At 40.2% G+C, this 22,161-nt stretch overlaps 1 protein-coding gene across 1 annotated transcript in view; it reads left to right on the top strand.

Moving 5' to 3' along the window:
• The window catches only part of DLGAP2 (DLG associated protein 2), a 467,238-nt gene that overhangs the window by 343,201 nt on the left and 101,876 nt on the right, over positions 1 to 22,161 (top strand). The window contains exon 4 of the mRNA XM_054195364.1: positions 21,030 to 21,095. Within this exon, the coding sequence (XP_054051339.1) occupies positions 21,030 to 21,095 (66 nt within the window). The remainder of the gene's footprint in view (positions 1 to 21,029; positions 21,096 to 22,161) is intronic.

The raw sequence follows: 22,161 nt of genomic DNA, 5'->3' as shown, positions 1-22,161 counted from the left end.
TAATTCATCTCCCTTTGAAAGACCAGTGCATGAGAGCCTTGACATGCACTGGAAAGCATGGGCAGTGGTACTAATGTTGAAAATTGAGAATAGGATATTGAACTCAGTTTTTTGTATTAAAATTAAATATTTATCACAAGAAATTTAGGGAAAAGGGTGCTGAAAGGTCAAATTTTCCATTATGGTCTCGCAGCAGAAAGGACAGCACAGATCTTCAGAGAATAACTAAGGTAAAAATATTGTTTTATTCTTAACCTTGCCATGCCTTCATTTATTTCAGCAAATGGTGTCCTATTGCTATTCGACCCCTCAGCCTCATTGACATTAACCTACAAAAGCAATGCTTCACAATTTCTACTTACTGTTTGTCCTTTCATTAATTCTTCCACACTTGTAGGTGTGGGGTTTTTTTGCATGTTCAAAAACAGTCCTATGGAAGTAAAATTTTTGCAAAGGGAATTGTTATATAGCTTTTTCCACTCTCTGATTCATTGTAAACAGGTGATCTTCCTTTAAAAAAATGTGTGAATCTTTCACCATTCCTACCTGATAACATACATAACTTAGACCTTCATATTTTTTAGTCATTTCAACTTCTAATCAATGCTGTGTTTGAATCCCGTCCATTCTTTCTTTGCATTTTGGTCATTGTCATCAACTCATATTTGTTTTCAGGAACGAGGGAACCCCTCACCGTGTAGGAGGAGGTCTTTTATCATGATGTTCTCTTCTAGTAACTAAAGCAACGTTTTCCTTCTCTTGGGTTTCCCTTCTCATATTTCTATACCCTACAGAGCATGATTAACCTTTTTTTTTATTATTTTACCTTTAAGGCTTTGTAGTTTGCCTTGTCCTTGTTGCTGTTATCTGTAGAGAGGTAACACCCCAAGTCTGGCATCTTGTTCCTTTTGCACTAAACACTCTACAAATGCAGAAAATCAACTCCCTGTTACAAGCATATCACCCTCCAAATAGAAGACCCAGAGAGAGAAGGGAGATGGTATGCACTGCAAACCCAGGGATGTTCAGAAAGCAAAAAACCAAGTTTTTTTTTAGTATGGTGCAACCTGTATGAATCATAAAAAGGAGCTATCAATAGGAATACCAGAATAATAGGGAAAAGAAAGTACTAAAATGAAGAAATTAGAGAGAGAGATGAATAAAAAAGGTTCATGAATTGACCACGTTTCATCTCATTTAGGTTTTAATTTTGAGGCACAGGGATGGAAAGTTGGACGTAAACATTTTGTTATAGCAGAAATAGGCTCCGAATAAGTAGTGACTCAAATTAAGGGATACTCTGAAAAATACCCTGAAATCTAAGAAAGCAGCAGTAGAAAAGACCTATTGTTTGTCTGGTGAGTCATTTCTAATGCAGAATATTGTCTCCATAGTATATTTTTCTATCGACTTAGTTATTTGGAAAACAATTTAAGCAATTTTTTAAGTTTTGAAAAGCTGTCTTCTGGGGTTTGTTTTGTTTTGTTTTGTTTTGTTTATCTGACAAAGTTGGCTTTGCCTAGAGAAAACAAGACAGTTGGCATAGCTGAAGACAGAAGTCTCAGGACTCCAGCCATGTAGTAAACTAAATTCTATTTTTATTGCTAATGATTAAAAGCAGAAAAACAAAAAGCAGGTAGTAGCACCACCTACTGCAACTTTGTAAGCCACACAGAGCCACCAAAATTCACATTAATTCAGCAAGCAGAAGTCATTGCTGATTGAAAAGTGCTATTTCGTATACCAGCTAGAATATTGATAGTAAAAGATACCTGAATCTTAAAAATAATGGGGGGAAGGCCCGTTTTTCTAGAAGTCTTTAAAAAGTTACTTTTTGCTTTCAGTTTTTTAACTTACTGTTGAGCTGGAAGGTCCTTCCAATTGTCTTCAGTTAGACTTTTAATAATTAAGGGGGAAGGGTAATACCTAGTCTTTAAGTAGTTATCTAAACAAATAAAATGGAACACAAAAATAAGACCCTCTGTTCCATAGATCAGACTAGGTTCAGTTACACATACTTCTTTCATGTCCTGGTTACCTGACTTTGCATTTAGTTCTTGGCTCTGGGGAAGGAGATGGACGCCATGGCATTCTTCTGTGGTTCAGGGATATTATTTTTTAGAGTAAAGAGGTAAAGTGATATCTCACTCGAGCACTGAGTTGTCAGTCATCAGATTCTGTTGATTAACATCTAAAGAATTGTTTTAAGCTTCTTTGGTTCTTGGACTTACACCAGTTCCTTTGGAAAGACATCCTCATCTGTATTCAGCATTATTCCCCACCTTCTCTTTCTAGGAATATTTTTTTCCGTTTCCTTTCAGAATACTCTGCTATTTTTTTTTCCAGGAGGGCTTTTCCTTCCCTTTGTTTTCCGACACAATACATGTTTTAGACAAGTAAAACTGTAACTGGACCTAGGGATTAATATTCACTTCATGAAGGATATTTAAAATCTATTTAATGCTAATTCAACATTAAACGCCCAAATTGTTAAATTTTTCATCCAGAAGAGTTCTACCAGATTGGGTAGTTCCCATGACGAGCCTCTCTCAGGCTGCAAATGCTGGCTGGGTCTCTGGGCTACAGCCACGCTCTGAGGAACAGAGGGAGGGATCCAAGGGAAAATGGATTTGTTTCCCCTGCCAAGTTCTGGTGAAACTTTGTTGGGATCAAAACACCTTCATAAAACATCTTGACTCCAGTGAACAGGAGCCAGAAAATGCCGGATATTTTTCTGAGCAGCATTGGTGTTAGCAAGATTCCATTTCAGTTTTGCCACGAAGGCTTGGCTTTACGCAAGTGCTTGATTGGTGTGAACTATTTCTTTTTCATCTGCTCATCAACTGTCTTTTACCTCATATGCTATAGTTCTAAATAATTTTCAAACACGTGTTGGCCTTTCAACCATTTCAAAAAATCCAGACTAAATAATATTCCATTTAATTTTGCTGGTATTAACATTTTTCTCACCAGTGAAAGCAACTGTTGTAATAAACATACTGAATTTTGGGGTGTATTCATACATCGTTTTATAGGACACTCAGAATGATGTGAGATTAATGGAGAGAAACAACGCAGTGTTAATAGCTCATGAGAAAATCTTGAACATGTTTAGATAAATAATCCCCGATAGAAAAAAATGCAGTTTAAATGGCAGGGAATGTTAATTACTTACAGTTTAATGAGGAAATTAATTAAGGCACAGCACAAGTACAAAGTAAAAATGCCTGTTGCTTTTCTCAGTACATAATTGGTAGCTTTGAAATACTGAGAAAAGCCAAGCTTGAGATATACAGGCTATTATAGGGCCTATTATTTCATGTAGAGGTGAGTTGTGGGCACATATTGAAAAGAAAGTTAACTTCATAAAGGAACCACCAAGAAGAATCTGGAGCCATAAGAAAAATCGTAGAATAGCTGTTTGGAAGGGACCTCAAGGATCAGCTGGTCCAACCTTTCTTGGCAAAAGCACGGTCCAGACAAGATGGCCCAGCACCCTGCCCACCTGAACCTCAAAAGTGTCCAATGTGGGGGAATCCACCACTTTCCTGGGGAGGTTATTCCAATGGCTGATTGTTCTCATTGGGAAAAATTTTCCTCTTGCGACCAGTCGGAATCTCCCCAGGAGTAACTTGTACCCATTAGCCCTCGTCTTTTCTGTGTGACTCCTTGTACAAAGGGAGTCTCCATCCTCTTTGTAGCCACCCTTTAAACACTGGAACATGGTGATAAGGTCTTCCCTAAGCCTTCTTTTCTCAAGACTGAACAAACCCATTTCCCTCAGCCTGATACATGTTTAAAAAAAAAATATGTGTTTAAACAAAAAAAAAAATCTAAGAAGGAAGTCAGTGAAGTGGTACATGTAGTGAAATCCCAGTACTGAAAGTAGGCCAGATAAATAATTAGGATGATGAAAGATCCTTCCAATTATTTTCTGAGAGGTTACCCCTTTATTTTTTTACTTCCTGGCCATGGAAAATGGAGAAGATTGAGCAAAATATATAATTTCTTAATGTGAATTTTCAACAACAGCAGAAATATATTCTTGGCTGGTTGTGGAAAGGTTAAGAAAAAGTTTTGGTAGTTGTGGGAAAGGCTCTTCGGATCAGGGAGACTGTAACAGTGTCACATATATACTCCTACAGTGGGAAGTCTTAAATATTTCAGACAGGAAAGGTTCCAGTAATCTGTTATAAATGTGATAGTCCTGCTTAATATGCTGGCTGGAGATTTTTCCAGTTTGCACTTGGCAACCAGGCAGTAGGTTTTTACCACTATACCTGTAAAATTTGTGTCTGATAATCTTATGAATCAATGATGTAAGGAAGTTTTATTTTTCACACAGATATTTTCCTTTCTATAGATGCACCATATTCCTCCTAATTATAATCAAATGGGTAGAAGAAAGGCAGGAAGAGTAGAAACAACCAAGGGAAGCATCAGTGGCTACTTGTGAAAGGGTCCCGGAGACTCTTCCAGGGAGTTTATAACACACTGCATAATATAAACAGCAAAATAATAAATCGACTGCACTTTTCATAACCTACAGACTGAAACATTGAAATTAATTTTATTCATACTTTCACATGTTCTGTTTAGTCTTAGATGCATCTCCAGGGCAAGTCTAATTCCTATAAATGGAAATAAATGTATATGCAAATTAACGATGGCTTTTGGATTCGATACATACTGGCAATGCAGCCCTACATTGCCACTCCATTTACATGTCCATTAATGGTAGGTTAGGGAGTTCATTTCTGGAAGTCTTATGTCTATATTGTCACAATATTTACTTGCCAGTTACATGAATCGAGTCATTATCTATGCAAGAGATATCTGTATCTTCCTACATAAGGCAGCCAAATGTTTGTTTCTTTGTTGTTTTTATTAACTTTTCTAATGATATTGCTCGTCCTTGAAGTTATTATTTTTCATTAAAATAGACCAGGATGAAAAATTCTATGATTGTAGCCTTTCCAGGCTACAGCAGGCTGTCCTAACTCCCAGATGGTGCACTTTATTCATTAACTATTTTCAATACTAATAAGTCTTCTACAAAGTATTAGAGACACTAACACTAACTAGGAGTTACTAGTAGGATAAGTCTAGTATTAATTAGTTCTTTCATTACTTATATATGAAGTCTAGCATTGTAGCATTAGGAAACCATGAGCTGAACCATGCACACATATAGAGATGCTGTAAATTTAGATGACTGGTATTTATAATCCATAATCCCAAAATGAGCAAATAACAGGAGAAATGCCTACAACATGCAGACTGAGCAGCGATTTACAGATATCATGTTAGTTCTGTGTTTGGGAGTTCCTTTAATGAAGTTTTGCGTGTTATTTATAACTTTTATTTGGAGTTTTGAGAATAAGAGAGATGTTGCCAAGTGAGAAACCAAACAAAGGAAACCAACTAGGGACGTTTTAGAGGCTCCTGGTCTGTCCAGGGCTGGTTCCATGTGTCCAGAACACCAGTAGCATAACTCCATGAATGGCAAAGCAAGGTCCATCACGCTGTCCAGGACAATATTATCCATTATCCATATTTATATTGCATTCAAGTGTGATTTCCATTATTAATTCTGCAGATTAGTTGATGTAGTTACCTCCAGTACTGATGGCAACAAAGCTGCTGCTGTTTAGGCTTCCGTGAAGGTTTTGCCAGGCCCCTGTGTATATTCTTGGCGGCTAAAGCCTGAGTTGCTATTGCTTAGCAACTGTCGATTTTTAACCAGATTAAAGTTACACGTGCTGTAATCATTCTTAATAGAAAGGCATATGATATCGAGCAAGTGTATGTGTGTGTGTGTGTGTGAGAACAGAGGGCTTGAAGATGGACATAAGCTGTTTATCAGCATATGAGAGATGGAAAACTACAAAAAAAAAACCCTACAGAAAAAGAAAACTACAGAAATGGCATAGGAGGCCCTGCATTCACTACCAATGCGATGTAGTAAACGTCCGGAGAAAGGAGGGAGAGGTCGGGAAAAATCAATTTGAATATAACATTTAGTGTCTTTCTGTGAAAGCATTCCATATGTTCGGTTCCATTTCTTTAAAAGGTGGCAAGTTTTAGTCACTGATAATTCCCCTTTTATCCATAAGCATTAAAACTTCAAATGAAAGTCCTGGGAGTAAAGACCCCATTCTCCCCACATTTTATGGAAAGAGTTGTGAAATTATATATTTGGGTGGTGCACAAATGGGTGGTAATGCATAAGAAGTGCAGAGGATATGCAAACAGGTACTGGTCTTATTTGGAGGATTGAACATTTGCTTTGTACCGGACTGAACAGAAAACAGGTTTTCACTATCACAGGAATTTTCGTGATTGCAAGTTTTCAGAACTGCAACAAAACTGTGGTGGATTGACCCCAGCCAACAGCCAAATACCCACACAGCTGCTTTGCTCACTCCCCTCTCCCATGGGATGGGCAGAGAATGGAAGGAAGGTGAAAAGACTCGTGCACCAAGATAAGGACAGTTTAACAGAGAAAGCAAGAGCTGCGCATGCAAGCAAAGGAAAAAGAGGAATTCATTCACTGCTTCCCACTGGCAGGCAGGTGTGCAGACCTGCCCTGGAAAGCAGGGACTGAGCACTCATATAGTATGCTTGAGGAGACAGATGCCATAACCACAAACATCCATCCTTCCTCCATCTTTCCCTGAGCTTTTGTTGCTGAGCAGAACGTCGTATAGTATGGAATATCCCTTTGGTCAGTTGGGGTCAGCTGTCCCGGCTGCGGCCCCTTCCATAAGGGGGTTGGGGGGGCAAAGAAATCCTGGAGACTGCACAAGCGCTGCTCAGCAGTAGCCACCACTCTGGTGTGTCATCAACACTATTTTATCTACAAATGCAAAGCACAGCACCATACGGACTGGCATGAAGAAAGTTACCCCCATCCCAGCCAGACCCAGCAGAAACTGAAACTTTTCACCTTTTTTTATTTTTCCTTTTTTTCTTTTTTTTTTTTAAGTGAAAAGCTGAAGAGGAGTATGGCCACTGGTGGCAATACGGGCAACACAAACATGTTCTTCTGCTTTTTATAGTTTACTTGACATGACTTGACTTTCGGCATGCTGAGTCAGCCTCCCTCTGTCTTAACAAATATTTACTCATTTAAATTAATTTAAATAGTTCCAACAGAAGAAACTTGGAGAGATCAAGGCCAGAGCATCAAGCTATTTTAAGCGCTTGATCAGAGTGTGAGGGACTTGCTTCCTAACCCCAAACCTGACCCAGATAAAGTAACAGCTGACAGCTGCATCTCCTAGGCTGAATCAATATCAAAATTAGCAAGTTCTTCTAAGGCAGATTTCCTTCTCTCTTTGTCTGGAAGAGGAAGCCTTCAGCAACATTCATCATTCCTTCCAAAAGAACTTAGGTCTCGATAAATTGTTATTTTCTAGGATTAGGGGAAAAAAAAGAAAAAAAAACCACTCCAACAACAACAAAACCCAGCTTTATTTATCCATCAAGGAGCAAGTCATGTAAAAAGTCCTCGGGAAATCCAAGAAGTTGGGATGCGTACAACAAGGCGTGCTCAGAAGTTCTGTTTTGAATAAGAAACTGCAGTGGCGTGTCCAGCACAGAGCACCACCATGGGTGCTCCAACAGGTGATCATCCGCACTGATGTCCTGTGGGAGATGATTCCACATATAAGAACTGAGGGTGCAGCAGTCAACTTTAACCCATTAAATGCTTTCAACGCTAGAAACTGGTGCTGGAAGAGTGTTGATATATGCTGCTTATCAGGCTGACGTCTTTGAGCTGTATTTACTTTTAGCTGCCACTTTCACACAGTCATGTCCTTCCTGCCATGTGTAAATACATGGTGTGTTTTCAGTGCCTTTGCCTTTTTCCTTTGGTTTCACTCAAAATAAAGTTTAACCAACTGAAGGCTTTGTATGAACAGACTGCATAATTCAACTCAAATTAGCTTTTTGCTGAGAGTCCGAAGAATGAATACAAAAAGTTATATTACTTTCAAAATAAAGTCATTAGTAATCATTAAAGCAGCAGTCAAATGCAGACGGCATTACAGCTGCATTAAAAAAATGGAACTGGAAGTCAAACATTACTACTAATCACTGCCATTGTCCTGAAAGAGCAGAAATTAAGTACTGATTTAAACTCATTTTAAATCCCATTACTGGGAGACCAAATTGCTAAAAATGCGGAGGCCTTACTCATGGATTTCTATAGAACAAAACCAGCTTTGCATTCTGAAACACTCACAAATGTCCTTAAGAGATACCAGAATGACAGCCTAGGATCCATATCCAATTGCATGGGTGAGTAATGGGTATGTGGAGGCAAGATGCCCAGTACTGTCTTGCTGATGTGACTTGACTCTGATGGGGGGAGAACCTGAGAAGCTGACAGGTTATTTTATTCCCTTTGCTCTTTGATTCTGAGACAACAAAGGAGAGGTGAAAGTTTTGTAGTGATGGACACCTCTTCTGTGGGAATTGACAGAATTCACTAATTCATTTTCTGCTGATGAGTTTGTCACGACCAGCCTGGGCTTGATTTGAGCAGTGCATCAGAAATGAAAATCTCAGTATTCCATTTGCCGTTCGCTGACCTTTCTGGTGGCCCTATTTATGGCTTTGAATAAACAAAGATATGGAGAAGCACAATGGGCCCAACAGTAATAATTTGTTTTCTGTTTGGAGTGTGTGCTCGAAGACTCTTACACAAGCCTTTCTTCTCCTTCCCCTGAAAAGGAGTCCTTTAAATGCAGCCGTGGCTGAAATACTGCATGACTATGTGTAACATCCCAGCACACAGCAAATGTTTGTGGATGTCCTGAACACTTCTTAAAGTGAGATTGTGCAAAAACCAGACTGCAATTGAAAGATATTGTGTTCAAGGTAACGATACTGCCTGTCCTGGTTTGGGGTGAAAGCCCAAAATGTAACTGTAAATTCAATGATGTGTTAGTTCCCTGTATATTTTGTGTCCGTGATTACCAGATCAACGTGAGGGCCCTGCCACGCCATTGGGTTGCTGTAGCTTAGCAAGTGATCATGTGTCTGCTGAGCCTTGGTAACCGAACTTGTTTATACTGTTATACTATTAGCGAATATGAGCTAATTCCAGGTACTTTTCCCCACAGGCTATGGCTTAACTAATTTGACTTACCTTACAGGCAGATGGATAGTTACACCAGCGGAGCTGATATGCTTAATCACATTAAACCACCAAAATTTGATCAGGTATAGAAGCATTATTATTAAACAGGGTTTTTGTTGAGTTTGTCAGCTGTGTGAGTTCCTCCAAAGAACAAGCTGGATGTATTTCTGACCGTGCGTTGTTTCCAGGGCAGGAAAAGGCCAGGCTGACATCTCTCCAAAGTACCTTTAGCGTACGGCAGATACAGGCACAGAAAGAGCCCACGCGCATAATGTCAGTGACCTTGGCTCTGCCATGGGTATTGCCCACATACAGACCTCAATGAGAGATTCTTCTAGTGAAGAAGGTCAGGAAACTCTTTTACTTGTGTAGCTCAAGTAGGATTAGCAACACCTAAACGTGGAAGAAATTTAGGTCATCCCTCTCCCAGCGTAGCAGCTACAAACATAAATGCAGATAGTGAGGTGACCTGAATAAATAGCATCTTTGCTGAGAGCACAAATATTTGTGTTCAGTTTCTCAGTTCCTTTTTAACTAATCCCGACAATCTGGCTTAATGTCATTTTGCTTTAAACCCTCAACTGTGGAACGGAGCTGAAGAGCCCAGCCAGCCCTTAGTCTCCGGAGAGCTGGGCTGGACAGTGATCAGTCCAGAGCTTCCCACTCCTCTCCATTAGCAGAAGAAGACAAGGGTGCCCAGGCTCCAGGGTGCTTCAGTGAAAAGCCTGTGCTTGGGAAATGAAATATTCATCTCTTTTGGTGAGATCAGTCCGGCAAACTTCAGGATTAGAAACTGGCCAAGCACCTGCACGCGTTTTTTGCATCATCCTAAATATTGATTCTGCCCACCCCGCAATACACAGTTTATCATTTTGCTTTCCAATTTCCCTGGCCACACAGAGAATTGATTCTCCCTCACCTTCATTTCTGTTTGTGTCATAGGGAAAGTCCAAATAACCCAGCAGCTGCACGGGTTGTACGTCACAACCAACAAACAGAAAGGTCCACCTCAGCCCCGATGTAATTGGTTTTAAAATCTAACATATCAGTGTGTCTGTGTATCCTAAGCAATCACGGAAATACGTGCTATATATTACACGGTTTCTAGAGCAACCGGAGAGGAGCCGAGGAGGGTTGCACCCACTGCACAAAGTGCTAAACAAATGTTTTAGTGAGAAAGCTCTCTGTGGTGAGGTAGCTGACAGGAGCCTTTTCTTTGTAAAGCACAACCTTCCTGAAGCTGAAACTGTTTATGGGTCAGTTCCAAACAAATTCCTTCTTTAAGTAAAAAAGCCGGGGGCAGGAGGGGGAAGAGATTTTCAATTGCTGAAGAACCCTGTTTTGACATTTTTAGAAGTTTCATTTTACCTGCTTCAACGTGTGTTGCTTCGGATCTCTTTTAACTTGTGAAAAAGGTCAAAGCCGTATGGCATTATTTTCAAAATACAGAAGTTTCTTTCGTTTTAGACTCTCACTTAACAATTTTATTAATTTTAAGTTAATTCTAAGTTGGGATTTTTTTTAATTTGGAGTTGAAAATAGCTATGGGAAGGGAAAACAGTTTCTTCGCTCTTTCTAATTACTTGCAGTCCTTCATTACAGACCTTCTGGTATAAATAACTCAGTAGAGCAAGTAGTTGGGAGTACCCGTGCATGCACAAAATCTTCAGGTGAGCTTTAACCTGTGAGGTATTACTTGCACCTCAGTAGTAGCATGGCTGAGGTTGGAAGAAGAGGACAAAGAAAAGAAAGGCTGGTGGGGGAGGGTTAAAAGGAAAAAGAAGAAAAAAATAAAAAGATGGAAAAAAGGGGGGATATGGAACAAGGGAACTGGTTAAAGATGAGAAAGATTAAAGGAAGCAGATAAGAGAGCAAGGGGCGGGGGGGGAGGGAGAATTTAAACCAATTACTGAAAAATACATTAAGTCTGAGGGGTGGATCTGAGCCGCTTAGCATAACTTCAGTAGTATCCACAGGACGATGAAAACAGAACAAAGAAATGAGGCATCCTGATCCATCAGTCTTTGCCTGCAACAGCTGCTCCAGACCCGTGATTCTTTCTAGGAAGAAACCTTATTGCGATTATTGCTAATTTTGAGAGGGGGAAATGGCTCATTTAAAAGTTACTGACATTCCGTATCAGCTTAAATTGCCAAAAGGAAGCTACATATTATATTTTATGTAACCATATTTATTAAATTAAAAAAAAAAATCAGCTGTCAATCATACCATCCCAGCATTTAAGTGTTCACAGAAATCGTCACCAAAACTGGCGTGTGGAGGAATGACTATATTTGAGACCTCTCCTTTCAACCTCTCACATACAGAAAAACCCATACACCTCCTGTCTCTGGTAATATAGACCTTCATCATCTCATGTCAAAAGACCTTATTGAGGGTTTTCACAGTTTCAGTTACTAATAGCTAATTTCAGTTTTCGGTGGAATTGCTGACTTTACCCTCACATCCCAATGGGGTCAAAGGTTTTTCACAGAATCATAGAATCATTTAGGTTGGAAAAAAGCTTAAGATCACCAAGTCCAACCATAAACCTATCACTGCTAAGTCCACCACTAAACCATGTGCCACATCTACATGTCTTTTAAAAAACCTCCAGGGATGGTGACTCAACCACTTCCCTGGGCAGCCTCTTCCAATGTTGACAGCCCTTTAGGCAAAGAAATTTTTCCTAATATCCAGTCTAAACCTCCCCTGGCACAACTTGAGGCCATTTCCTCTTGTCCTATCGCTTGTTACTTGGGAGAAGAGACCAACCCCCACCTCGCTACAGCCTCCTTTCAGGTAGTTGTAGAGAGCGATAAGGTCTCCCCTCAGCCTCCTCTTCCCCAAGCTAAACAACCCCAGTTCCCTCAGCCGCTCCTCAAAAGACTTGTGCTCTAGACGCTTCACCAACTTCTTCGTTCTTCTTTGGACTCGCTCCAGCACCTCAATGTCTTTTTTCTGGTGAGGTTGCCAAAACTGGACACAGTACTTGAGGTGGGGCCTCACCAGTGCCAAGTACAGGGGGTTGATCACTTCCCTATTCCTGCTGGCCACACTATTTCTGATATGAACCAGGATGCTGTTGACCTTCTTGGCCACCTGGGCACACTGCTGGCTCATATTCAGCTGGCTGTCAACCAACACCCCCAGGTCCTTTCCCACCAGGCAGCTCTCCAGCCACTCTTCCCCAGGCCTGTAGCACTGCATGGAGTAGTTGTGACACAGAAGCAGGACCTGTCCCTTGGCCTTGTTGAACCTCATACCGTTGGCCTCGGCCCTTCGATCCAGCCTGTCCTGATCCCTCTGTAGAGCCTTCCTACCCTCAAGCAGATCAACACACCCACCCAACTTGGTGTCATCTGCAACATTTTTCTTGCTAAATGTCTCCTACAGTGGTAACCAGTGACCACTATGACTCATCATACATCCCAGATCAGTGTAACAAATGCAGTTGTTCTCTAGCATTAAAAGATCTTATTTAATGAACATTTGAAAGATGAGGACAGTGCTCAGACCTTTATCCCTACAGTAAAACAAAGCTGTAAAAACAGAATGCCATGACCCTCTAGTAATAACTGTTGTAGATCTGGTTGTGTTTTTTACCAAACAGTAAAGTAAATATAATGTGAAATATATTGAAAAGACTAATTGTATCTACAGTTCATTTTTTCAAAATGTCTGTTCCATTTTCCATGCACATGCAGAAGATAGAAAGAAGATTATTAAATATCTACACCCTTCCAGTAATTCAAAGGTCCTGTGTTTTCTCTTTGCAGACCAGGGAAATACAGAGAAATTTTCTGTGTATTTCTAGGAGAGGTGTAAGCTAGGTTCCCTGACATATACTTCTCTCTCACTGCTGGACTTTGTCCTACACTTTCTCTTGGCATTCTTCCTCACTTTGGTATCTTTTTAGTATGTTTTCATGTAATTTCTTCAGGTATTTTAATAGACTCAGTAAGTATTTTACTTCTCTGACACTACAGTTAAACCTTTGCAGCTGTGCAAAATCTTTCTAACTGTGTTCCTGACCTGCATTTTCTATTTATTCTGTGCCAAGGCCCAAGATAGATTTCTTGGACCTCCTCAGGTGTCCACTGTGGAGGCAGCTTCAAGTCCTTCCAGGAGCTGTCACAGCAGGTGGAAGATGAATGCACACAAAAGGCGGTAATTGCATTTTACCTGGGAGAAGGAAAAAGGATGGACTCTAAAGAGCTGTAGGAGGGAAAAACTAAAGGATTTTCTGTGGTATCCAGAAGTCTTGGGCTCACAGAGTAAGGGTCATTATTCACGATAATTAGCTAATATATTCTTTAATATTCACACTTTTTAATATAGAAGATTTAGGATTCCTCTCACGGATCCTGAAAAGCAATAAAAGGTAAATGGCTCATTCAGGAGCTTGACACAGTCATCCAGCTGTGAAAAATCAAGGAAGAAAGGGCTTTTAGGAATTTCCTAGGCTGTTTGAAGCACATGATCACACGAAGCCGTGTCTGAGCACAATGTGTTATCACTGGCTCGCTCTTTTTGCTTGCAGTCATTTGTTAATTTTGATAAGGAGAGATAGAGTTATTTAACTGAATTAGTCACTTAAATTCTGGAATGACTGAAAAGTGAATCTGCTTTAACACCCCACAGCATTATCCAGCACCTTTTTGCACTTACTGCTTGAAGAGGGGTAGGGAAGAGGAGCTTGCAGCTCTCTGGGGTAAAAGGGATAAGGCAGCTCAGAAAGGCTTCCAAGGAGCAAAATGACCCTGGCTGGTTCAGCAAAGGCTGCTGTGGGGAGCCAAAGCCTTTCAGGGTGATCGCCGCAATATTGCTAAGGCAAGCCGTGTTTTGTGGATGATTTTCAGCTGCCAAAAGCTGGGAGGCGGGAGTTGGTGCTGCCAAGACCAAGATGACCCCTGACAGCTTCTGTGATCCCCTGCAATGTATTTCATTTTACACTTTTTCCAAGATAGGACCTGAGGGACGCAGCCAGCTTCCTCTCCTTGATTTAACAGGCTGCGTGCCTGACTACTCTCTCTGATAGCTGAAGCCTAGTTTCACAGTCCTGCTATCTGGAGCTATGCAATATAAAAGTGGAAAGGCTGGATGAATGCAAGAGACCAGGAATTTCTCTGTCCTGCTCTTCAGGGGGTGGGGAGGGTGATTGTTTGGTTTTAGCAGTCTTGGTAGTAACCTGAGCTAAGTAAATGCTGGGATTCTTCAATATTTATTAGAGTAATATATAAGACAAATGTGTTTGTGTTTGGAAAGACAAACAAATTGTCTCTCTTGGGCACAACTTAATATGAATAATGAATTCTTGGAGTTATGAAATGGGCAGATGAAAATATTATTTAAAAAAAAAACAAACAGAGAATCACATCATACCGCTGGAAAACCCCATGCCATAAAGCCGTTTGGATTTCCGGCTGCTGTGTCGGAAAATGGCATAGCAGAGTAACAAAAATACACAGAGAAGAGAAGGATGATGAAAGATTTAGAATGGCTTTGTCATGATAAAATAGTAAACAGATTGATTCCTCGTTTTGGAAAAGAAAGGACTGACGCAGGGATATGGTAGATGTCTACACAATTGTAAATGATATAGACATAGTGAATAGGGATCGATGATCCATTATTTTTCGCAACCAAAGAACTAGGGGCACCTAATTAAATTATCAGGCATCCTGATAAACAAACAAAAGGAAATTCTTTTTCAAATTCAGAATAATTAAATTGTGAGGTGCATTGGCACAGGATGTGGTAGAGGCTATCAGTATAAATGGGCTCAGAGAAGATTAGATGAATCCTTAGAGGACAGATCCATTGGTGGCTATTAAAAACGATGGTCTAGATTAAACTTCCATCTCAGGAAGTCCCTTAAGTGCTGATTGCGGGAAGCTGGAAATCTACATACTCGTCCTGTTTCCAGAAGCATCCACTTTGGGCCAGTGCTGGAGCCAGCATACTGGGATGAACAGGTCTTTGCCGGATCCATCAGGAATACTTTTATGTGTGTGTGTGAGAAAAAATAAGAACAAAAAAAGAGAGGGTGTGATGAGAAAAAAAAAATCAACTTGATTAAACAATTACTTCCTCTTACTGTTAATACTTTTCACACAGGCCTCTTGCAGAGGAAACCTCAGCAACCTTAAATCTCCTACTACCATCTTTAGTTTTTACTTCAATAATAATTTTCCCAGCCCTGCTGTGCTTCTGTGTATTTGTTGCTTACCAGCATGCTATCAAAACAATGCACAAGAGTATTGTATTTGACAATACTGCCACCTGGGCTATGCCTGCAGTAGTAAATTAAACAGTGTGAGGACAAAGGCCCAACAAATAGACAGGGACCGCTCTAATAATCAAATTCCTAAGTTTTAAGCTTGACCAAGTAATTTTCACTTGACCGAGTAATTTTCACTGTCCCAAATAATTCCCAGGCTTGACTAGGGAGTTAGCACAGGCAAGGAACCATTCCCGATAACAGTTTGGATGGAGCCAGCCTGTTCTTGAAGATACGACTAGACCACACCAGTTGGCCTCATGGCCAGAGAATGGGCCTTCTCCATCCCTAATTTACTATATAGACATAATATGGATTGGATGTAACCTCTTGGATGAGAAAAGGAGTAGGTTTGCCACGTGATTTTGTGAAGGTCTGAACCAAGCTGTCTCCCAGGAGGGCTGAGGGGGCCATAACAACACCCAGGTGTGCGTGCATCTGGTCATTTTCTTTAGGTCCTAATGGCAGTTCCCAGGGATACATACCCTGTAGCAGAGTGGGGATATCTATGGCCAGGGTCAAAGGCCACCTGCAAGAAATTATTTAATTGGATAGCAGGCTAGTGGACTTTGAGGTACAAGAGATATCTCTTCTAGATCTCTAAGTATCTCAAGTCTGGAAGAGGTGTTTTGGTTTTCTCAAATCACAGAGTGATATGGTGAGAGTCCTATATTCATAGTCTGGACACATTTTATGCTCTGTAATTATGTGATCAAATGAAGTTGCACCTGCTGTTTAATCCAGACATTTCAGGGCCTGTGTTCTCTTTCATCTGTTGTCAGAGTTAATATGCCAGGTGCTATATAAGACAACTGAAAAAACAACAGCTATCATAGGGAGCTTACAGGCTGAAAGACAAGCACACACAGAAAAAAATCGGTGGGAGGTCCAGAGCAGGCCAATAATAAATAAATTAAAATCCAATAAACTAGAAGTTCAATATCAGCTGTAGTTCAGTCTTACTTTCGTATTGTGATGGAGAAGGCAGTTAATTGATTATTAGTCTTTCTGATGTGAGCCTTTTAAAGTATGTGAGCAACAAACCCACTGGGACTGTGGCCTATTTTGTGGACAGACAGGTTATGGAAGAAGTACGCTTAGGAGATGGTAACAACATGGCTGATTATTAAGGGCAGAATGAATGCATAAAAAAAATGAGGGCAAACATAGAGGCACATCTTGGTGCAAGACTTTGCAGATGAAGAAAAAATTTAAACTGATAGGTCAGGCTCAGAGAGCAGACAGAGAGGTTAAAACTGAGATGATAAAATCTGAAGGATGGCCGAAGTGATTATCGAAGTGAGGAAAAGAAGCGATATCAGATGGTTTCTGGGCAGTGACAGTCAAAATGCTCACTTAGACCACAGACAGACGGTAGGGAACAGGGCAGAAGACAGCGTGTGTCCATTAGCTCCTAGAGAAACTTTACTTCCCTGACCCAGAACACAAAGTAATCCTACATCCTACTGAACCACAATCCCGTACCAAGTGTAGGTCAGACATGATGAAAAATTGACCCCCAAGAGATTAGCTGCATCTGCTTTACACGGATGTAATTCTGTGGCCTTCAGCACATTTATTTTGGATTTACGTTGGACTGTAAGCTATTCTCTAGGCACTGAAGAGTGGAAAGAAGCAGCTAAGGCTCCCTCCATACTTGTAACTCATCAGCGCACACCCTTGCTCAGATTTGGCCCATGCCAACCAGCACTTCCCTAGGTATTGTCTCCTAGGGGGGAGGAACAGCACAAGCCGGGGTGTCGGATCTCAGGTGCTGGCCCATGTCATTTCCCACTATACATGTAGCTTCAGGGTTGTGTGAGCCGTCTGGATCTGTCAAGCTGGTTCCAGCTCAGCAATGTCTCCTGATGTTTCCAAGCTTAAGTCTGGAGAACTTCATCTGTGAAGAGTTCCTATCACAGTCTTGGGTGTCGTCTGTGCGGTGTTGCACTGGAATGCATGACAAGATCTATCACATTTTTCAAAAAGAAAAGGAGATACTAGATGTAAATGACAGTTTATGCTCTCCTATTTATGCAGATCACAGCATCATTTTTTGATACATTCAGCTTTCACAGAAGCAGACATCTCTCCACTTTTAAAGCCTATCATTTTTTGTCACTATTTTGAGCCCTGTTGAGAGTGAAGACTTCTCCCACTATTTTTATGTTGAAGTTTCAGAGGCAGGTTTTTGCTTTCTATTCAGACCAGTCTGTGATGCAGTAGTTTGTATATTGAGACGGGATTTTAACCAGTAATCGCGTCCTGCGTCTGTGGACCGTGTGTTCCGTTCATTGTTTAAAACCTTAAATTGTAAATTGTCCTATTTTCATAATCTCATCTTTGTTTGCATTTCATTGCCCATCAAAATATTCCATGCTAAGCCTACTCTTTTCCTTTGTGTCCACTGGTGTAGAACGGTCTACCAGTAGGCCCACCTTGAGCACAGGGCAAGCTGAAACACTATGGACCTATGAGACAGAGGAGGTGAATGACATAAAATGAATGCACGCATTTTATGACACTTGAATTTCAGCATGCGCAAGAATTCTGTGATAATCTGCCTGACTTCATTACCATGAGATATGAAGGCTGCTGCTGTGCTCATGAATGAAGGATGTGCTTTTCATTGCTATGATCAATAATAAAGATGGTGATTTCTAGGAAAAATGTAAACTGAATAAACAAAGACCATGTATGTCTGTTGTTGAAGGAATAATATGACTTTGAGGTACGTACAGTTCAACTTCACACAAAGATTGTCTCTGTAATACTGCAAGAGCCACCGAGACTTTAGATTAATTTATACTTCATAGGTGCAGAATACAAAAATTGAATCTCTTCCAGGGCTGAAGGAACTGACAGTAGCCTTTTGAAAAGACAGTCTAAACAATGAATCAGTGATGTGAATAGATATAGTCATAAAATACAGAGAAATTAGGAGTCCTCATGCTTAGGAAGTAAACTAGTCACTAAGAGCTACTCATATCCCTCATGCAGATTCATAAACCAAAGGGAATCACAAAGGAATTCTAAGTTCCTTTGAAAGGTTTGCCATTGATCCGATTCAAAACAGAATACAGCTTTTTTGCAGGATGGAAATTATAACTTTTGTGTGCTCTCTATAGGCTCTTCTAGACAACAGGCTCACTGACACTAACAAATGTATTCACATAGGATAGCTACGGGAAAGAAATGGATTCTAATCCTAATTCTACTGGATAATTGAGGCAGAAAGATATTAACCGAATTGTTGACATTGACACAGGAATTCTTAGGGCAAAGTCAGAATCTGACTTATGGATCCCATTGCATGACCTTTCCCTTTCATTTTGAAAAAAAAAAAAATTATTTTCTTCTTTTTTTCTCAAACACACCAAATCCATAAATGTTTATCAAGTTTAGCCTACCCCTAAAATTTTAGTCTAGTCTTTGGCAGAGCTTGTGAGAATGATGCTGGCTTCTTGCAAGGGAGAAATAATATTATGCATTTTACTTTCTTTGGATCATTCTATAAGGGTTTATGAATATATATGTACACGATATAACTTTGGAATAAATTAATAGCTTCTTTTTCAAAAATACTAAACTACTATTTCAATGTAAAGCTTCAGTAAGATCTCCTGGTTACTTACAGTAAGATCTCCTAGTTTCTTACATGAGTGTAAAGGATCCTTCAGAATATTTTTGTTATAACTTTCATTTGATTTGTAACTCCTGTGCAGCCAAATTAGAGGACAGGCATATGAGTTACACAATATAGGCAGATCACGTGAGCAGAGTCTCCATGGAAACTGCCTAATTTGTGCTTTTATTTAATTAGAGTTGTCCATTACCTCTCCAAATGAAATTTAATTTAAATTCATATGCCAGTCATTTTTTAAATTGCGTATGACTTTTTATCCGTCACTTAACGAGATCTCTAGTAGGCTGTATTTCAGCAAAGTGAGTTTATTTAACAATTTGAGTTTATAAACAAGATGTTTATTTGACAGCTCAGCTTATCCAACATTCGTGACATCCTCAGGACTTATTTTCTATGCAGCATCTGTGCTATACTACTCGCTGTTGCCAATTTGATATTCTTAACCTCACAAATTTTCAAAACCAGGAACAATTGTTTGAGAGTATCCAGATGAGTATATTCACTCATTGTGCTTGCTGGGAGATAATTGGGAAAAAATCATAGTACGAATAAAAAGTGCAACCAAGACGAAGAAATACACAAAATGCACGTATTTGTTAAATGGAGCATTGAAACAGGCAAAACAGTGTGGCTGTTGTAAGCTGAACCACAGAAACCAGCTTGTCTGAGGCATCGAGGTGCTCTTAAGAAAAGTCAAACCTACGGGAATGTCTGCCTGAGGATATGAGGAGCGTTAACTGATGTAAGTTATTTAGAAGTCATCAGTCCTCAGTCATGCACTGCAGAAACGCGGTCTGCAATACGTTATTTTGTCTTTCTCTGAAGAATCGCTGGTTGAACGTACAGTGAGAGGCTGCGGAGTACTCTCTTCTGTCGCTCTTCTTTTGAGGCGTCTGTGCTTGTGACACACGTGGTAAGAAGGAGCACGGTGGAAGCTCAGTACTCAATACAGCGGAGTACTCAAACAGCTTCCGCTCAGCTGAGACACCAGCAAATATGGATAACGAGGCAAAATCATTAAAAAAAAAACCATTAAAAAGAGAGTACTTGTGTGCTTACATGAAACACATTACTGTGGTATTTTTTTATCCTGATCTATGTATTCTCAAGGCAAACTCGTACCTTAAGGAAGTGTTACTGACCCAATTTTCCGCATGCAGGTCTGTGTTAGAAATAGCGGAGCCAGGTGTCAGGTGCAAATTAATTTGTGTGCCAGCGTGATGAGAGCGCAGTGCAGAGGCAACAAGCTGCAACTGGGAAAGCGATATAGGCAGGGTAGCTGAGAGCTGCACTCGGGCCATCCAGCGGGTCTCTGCGTACCTTGCTGCCTTCGTACGGCGTAGGCATGTCATCTGAGCTTCAGAACTCGTCCAGAATGACACAACTTGTCTCTGGCACAAAAGTAAATGTTATCCGTAGGAGAAAGTCACCATCGCAGCATTATCAGAGTTCAGAATTGCAGAATTGAAATGGTTGTGAATAAAAGGTAAGGAAAATGGCCTGAGAATCCTGAGTGGCATTATTATCATCGGAGGTGGGAAACCGTTAGCGGCACAACTGGAGGACTGACAATAATGGTTCTTCCTGGAATAAATACATTAAGGCTAAAAGGCAGTAGAATTCAATGTGACTAAGCAAAACTGAAAAGAACAATGTAAAAGATGTTTAAAAAAAAAAGGCATTTATGAATATGATGATACTAGTGATACGAAAACATCTGGCAAAATTAAAAAAAAAAAGAACAGTAGAACAACTGGCAAAGATGAATAGATACTGCAGATAATAGCACCTCAAGAGCTTCACAGTATCAGAGATGCTGAACGGTAACGGGTATCCCTGCATGGATTTTTAAATCCCTGCGTGGATTTAAAATCTAGTGGGGAGTTTATGTCTGGATATACAAAAATACCAAGAGTTATTAAATAGCTACTTTGTTTCTGTCTTTTCAGAAGAAGAGGGTGGCGATCTGCTCAAGTCGGGCTTCAGTTTTCCAGGGACGCCAGAGGAGGAGCTAGGTACAGATCTCGTCTCACAGATAACTTGTCCTGCTTGTTCACCCAGAGGCTGGGGGCGGCCGTGGGGGTGCGGAGGCAGGAGGCTGCTCTGGGGCACAGCCCTTCCTCAGCCGCAGAGCCCGCGCCAGGCACGGCACCAGGCGGTGCTCATGAGGGCGGCCAAAAACCTCTCAGTCCGACCCTTCTGGGAATTTCTCACCTGACACAGAAGGTTAGAGAATTGAAAGCAGAAAAACATCAGATTTGGGTAACATCCAGGCAACCAAGAATTCAAAAGAAGGTGTTCAAGGAAATTACCAACTTTCCTTCTTTTGTCTTTTTCTTTTTGTCTTGCCCCTTAGAAAACATCATAATTGCAGAGTTGTCAATGTTACCTTTTAAATTTAAAAAAAAATAAATAACAGAAGCAAGAAGAAACCAGAAACTCATAGAACCCATGAGTGAAATCTTGATACCTCTGTCTCACAAAGCTAGTAGTAAAACGTCCCACTGGCTTCAGTGTAGCCAGATTTATACCTTTTAGACTGTGCAAAATTGAGTTTCTGTTCCTGGAGTTTCATATTCAGATTGTCACTTTTCTATGTGAAATCCATCAAAATTTTTATTTATGTGCAATTACTTTGTGTGGTTATTTTTGGAAGAGAAATACGGAAAGTGGTTTCTGTGTGTTTGCTAGTTGAAGCCCCCTTTATTCAAAGTGAGCATACTTACATCTCAGAAGTTAGTGTAACAGTAATTTTTCTCCTTTTGTGCATATGTTCATGTTAATACATTGCAACAGTGTATTTTGTGTTATTAGGGTATTTTTGTACTTGCCAAGAATATTATAAACTCTCACCCTGACCTTATTGTTGCACATTGATAGGAAGATAAATCATAGTTGCTATATTAAGGAAGAAAGCCAAACAGTTTGAACAAGGAGCAGAAATTCAGGTAGGGCATGTCATTATGTTTAAATAATCTCTTAGAACAGGATTTTGTAAAGCAAGTAGTGTTGCCACTCACTTACCCGCAAGTCAGGGAGTTCCACAAATGTTCAGTGTAAAAATATCTGTATTGGATTTGT

Source organism: Rissa tridactyla, chromosome 3, assembly GCF_028500815.1.
Source record: "Rissa tridactyla isolate bRisTri1 chromosome 3, bRisTri1.patW.cur.20221130, whole genome shotgun sequence".
Lineage (NCBI taxonomy): Eukaryota > Metazoa > Chordata > Aves > Charadriiformes > Laridae > Rissa > Rissa tridactyla.
This window is presented reverse-complemented; position numbering and strand designations above follow the sequence as displayed.